This window comes from Symphodus melops (assembly GCF_947650265.1).
Source record: "Symphodus melops genome assembly, chromosome: 6".
Taxonomy (NCBI): domain Eukaryota; kingdom Metazoa; phylum Chordata; class Actinopteri; order Labriformes; family Labridae; genus Symphodus; species Symphodus melops.
Window position 1 is genome coordinate 21,137,742 of NC_136696.1, and position 4,151 is coordinate 21,141,892.

The following is a 4,151-nucleotide window of genomic DNA, read 5'->3' on the forward strand; positions in this document are numbered from 1 at the left end:
AATGCCAAATGTTTTTGCACCTGCTGTGTGCACAGGTGGAACAGAGAGGGAAATTATTTATTGCCTGAATATAATGTAACTTCACAAAGCTTATAAACAGAGGGGTCGACTTTTGTTTGACTCTATATGTGTATACTATCTTGGACCGAGTTACATTGCAAACTGTTCACTGGGTACATCTGTCAGAACAGTTCTGCCATAATTTATTTCACTTTGTAAGTGTGTATTTATTTTGTGAATGTACTGCAGTGCTGCTGACTAAATTCCATATGCACTTTAACTATATCCTGTTCATGTTCTTGTGTGGTTGAGTTCCAATTCGGTGTTTCTTTTTGATGGTCTCACTTTCTTTCCCCTCTGGTAACTTATTGGATTACTTCTTCAATCCTACCCAACCATTTAACATATTTCACTTTGATAGAACGTGCCAGCAGACTCATTTAATGATCAAACTTTGCACTGAGGGCCTATTGTATATATTTCCAGTTAATCAAACATTAAAAACTGTAGCCATTAGAAATATTTTATAATTCATGGTGTCTTTGTTCAGCATTAATGCACAGCTCAAATATGTCCCTTTGATGACAGCTACCATTACAGCAGTACAAATAAGTAGTCAATTCTTGGCTCCAACCAGACTACTAAATGTCCCCTTGTTTGAGATTCTCCAATAATTCATAGGTTCACACTATTCATAAGTATGCAGTGTAGGAGTCAAAGTAAAAAAAAATATCAGCATTACATGAGTGTCTTTTTTAAATTAAACAAGCACTTATTTATCCACAAAACCTTGTGTTCATGTAGGATGGATTTTTATTTTTTTTAATTCTTCTATAATACCTGTCACAGTTTCACAGAGCCCATGGTGATCATTCAACAACCATCCAACAACCCAAATTACAAACAAATTCAGTATTTAAGACACACATGAGTCAAATAGCATAAAACAACAACTATGAAAATATGTAAGCAATACATTTCCCCGTTATGTAAGCTTGGAAAGTGTTTTGCTTCTATTAGTTCATATAGTTGATAAATTAATTTATTGTTGAGTGGCTTCATAGTCAATCTGAAGGTCAAATGCAAACTTCTTAATTTCTCCACTCACTTATTTAATTTGATTTTCGTAAGTTTATAACTGTTTCCATGAGTTAAGTGTAGCCTTTACTCTCAGCTTCTGACAAATCTATGCTGTGAGACAAGCCCGTTTTTGGGCTGAACTGCAATTGATTTTTGTCAGTTTATTACAGATTAACATATCTTATTGCAACCATGAAAACTAGTTATGAAGATGGATTGGGAGTTTACTGCTGAGAAATGAGAAGAGTGGGATTTGGGTCAAACTGCATTAATGAAATTCAACAACTAATGTAATGAGCCTGAAACAAAAAACATTGATGTTTTTGTTGACTTTTGGCATGGAAGGAACACAACAAAGCTATTAATGTCCCACTTGAAAACATGGGGCATTTTTAACAGCTGCTCACTGCATGGCACAGTAACGGGTAATGGAAGGGTAAGCAAATGCATCAGCATCAGCTATATCCTGTGCTAAGAGCAGCAGTGTACACCGTAGGCCATTAGCTGACAGAGAGTTGTAAATGCTGTGGAAAGCCTGATAAAGCCACCGTCAGGAGTCTACAGCTTACACTGAAGAAATCAATCAAACAATGGACAGAGACATTAACATCTCTAGAGAAGGGGAGGAACAGACAGTGGTATGAATAGACAGGCCTGTTGTTCAATGGAGAGAGATGATTTTAAAATATACTTCATACAATGTAAATTAAGTCCTGAAATGTGTAGTACAATTCTATTAACTATGACAATAACAGGTCAGACAAGGTCAGTAAAAGGCATCAACTAAACTTTCCATCAAAAAGTCAAACAAAGGATTATAGTGAAACAAAATCGAGAAATGCAATGTAATGTAACGAGAGAAAAAAACACACCAAAAGGTGCAAACGTCCTCCAATAATTAAACCAAAACAGGCACGTTAAGTATCACTGCTTTCTAAGCAGCTGGTCTTTTCTATCTAAACCCGGTCAACCAGAATTAATTTGACCCAAGTGATGTTTGCCTTTCTGCTCTCTACATTCAGCAATCACATGAAGTAATGAGTCCTGAGAGTCTGCCACCTCTGGATCTGTCCAGTTTAGCAACATGGACAACAGTAAAGTGTCTAGTTTAAATTCGGAGGATAGTTCACTAAAAAACATGTCTCTGTGTAAACTGCTTTGAGGAACAATGGTGAGTACATGCAAATGATCGTTATTCTATTGCAAAATGTGAACATGTAACAACCTCAGATAAGATACATATCTGTTGTAGAACATTACACTCAGCTGAAATATGCCACAGCACACAGAAGTTGTTTAAAGTTATTTGAAGATTTTATCTTTAGACTTTAGACTTTATTGTCCCTGAGGGGAAATTCTTTCTTTACAGATGACTTTATTGCTCCTGCTTTGTAAAAAAAAAAACGTTTTTGTTGGTTATTTTAAGATAGGTATGTTTTTATAAAATTTTCTCAAGATAAATACTTTTGTGTGTGATAAGATGTTACAAAAAATTGAAAGAAAATGGCCGTTATGTTTATTCTAAGATCAACGTGATCATTAAAATCCCTTTAAAATTTGCTATTGTATATGACAACTCATTAAAACCTGGAGAGAGTTAGCCAACACAAATTCAGATTTTTTTGGCCCGAGAATAACCAAGAAGAGGGGACCTTTTCAAATAGTTGATGTTTTATTTTTTTCTAACTATTAACTAGACAGGGAAAACACTAACATAACTTTTATTTTGAAGGTGATATCAAGTCGGTGAAAACATGGCTGTGCCAAACACCTACGGGCTGATCTTTGCCTGTACCTGTGGAGTGATACTGGGCATTGGGCTCTGTGCCAACCTGCTTGTCTTCTCTCTGTTCGCCAAATACAACACTTTGCGTAAGAACCGACTCGACATTCTCCTCCTCAGTATGACTCTGGCCGACTTCCTCACCCTCCTGCTCATCCCTTTTACCTTGCACTCAGCTGTAAGTCACTCCTGGCCTCTGGGTGACATCTCCTGTAAGGTCTACCAGTTTATGCTGGCCTTCAGCCTAGCTGCCAGCACATACTCTCTGTGTGCCGTTTCCATGACCCGTGCAATGATCATTACAAATCCGTACCAGCCGCCTACCATGGACCTGGTCATCCTCATGTTTGTCCTGGTCTGGGCCCTCAGCTTCTTTATCAGCCTACCTTTGCGTATGTTTGCCAACAAAGACAGTCTGGGTCCGAGCCTGGCAAACTTCACTTTCTGCCTCCCAACCATTCATGACCACCACTACCAAGTGGTCCTCAGCCAGTTCGTACTTTACTACTTTGTCCCAATGCTTGTCATCGCCTTCAACTACGTTCGGCTGGCTCTCTTTCTCCATAAGAGTCCAGTTATGTCTGTGTCCAGTGCAAGGAACACCCGCCGAGCCTCTGTCATGGTGTTTTTGGCTGCTGCTACTTTCTCTGTGTGCTGGTTGCCTGGTTATGTGCTTGAGCTGTGCGTGTACCTGGGACTATATCGCCATGGACTGGCTTGGGATATGTTTTACTTTGTCTGTACAATGCTACAGTACCTACATCCCTGCATCAACCCTGTACTGTATGTGCTGCTGTCAAAGCGCTATCGCCACACGAGGGCAGCCTGGCTCTTCAGCTGCAACAGGAACAGAGTGCAGCCGCAGGTCATTAGCATCACCACAGAAAGCTTTTAAATGAAGGTACTTGTTCAAGCATCAAGCAGAGTTGATTTACTTTTTTATACAAACTTCATAGAAATCAACTACTTTTGGAAACAAAATGTTTTCGTATTAATCTCTAAACTTGAGGAATAACTATACAAATAAAACAATGAGACCAATGAGTGGTCTTTGTTTCTCATGTGCTTACAGTAAGATTGTCTCTTCACAAATGGCATGAATATGAAGTCCTTCACAATTATTGTGCGGGACCAGTCTTGTTGACTTTGTGCTAAATGAAATGATAATGATAAGGGTCTATAAACGTTTCTGCTTAACACTTAATTTGACCCTTTATTTCTTTTTAGGGCTGACACAATTCCTCGAACCAATGGAGTACCTCGATTTTCTAAAAAGCTCATTTGCTGT

At 38.5% G+C, this 4,151-nt stretch overlaps 1 protein-coding gene across 1 annotated transcript; it reads left to right on the plus strand.

The window, feature by feature from the left end:
* Nucleotides 1–2,834: 2,834 nt before the first annotated feature.
* LOC306825885 (galanin receptor 2a) lies at nt 2,835–3,758 on the plus strand (the record flags this gene model as incomplete). The annotated part of the gene is made up of 1 exon (XM_079346844.1): nt 2,835–3,758. One exon carries the CDS (start codon nt 2,835–2,837, stop codon nt 3,756–3,758), a length of 924 nt encoding a protein of 307 aa, XP_079202970.1.
* Between the last annotated feature and the right edge of the window lie 393 nt (nt 3,759–4,151).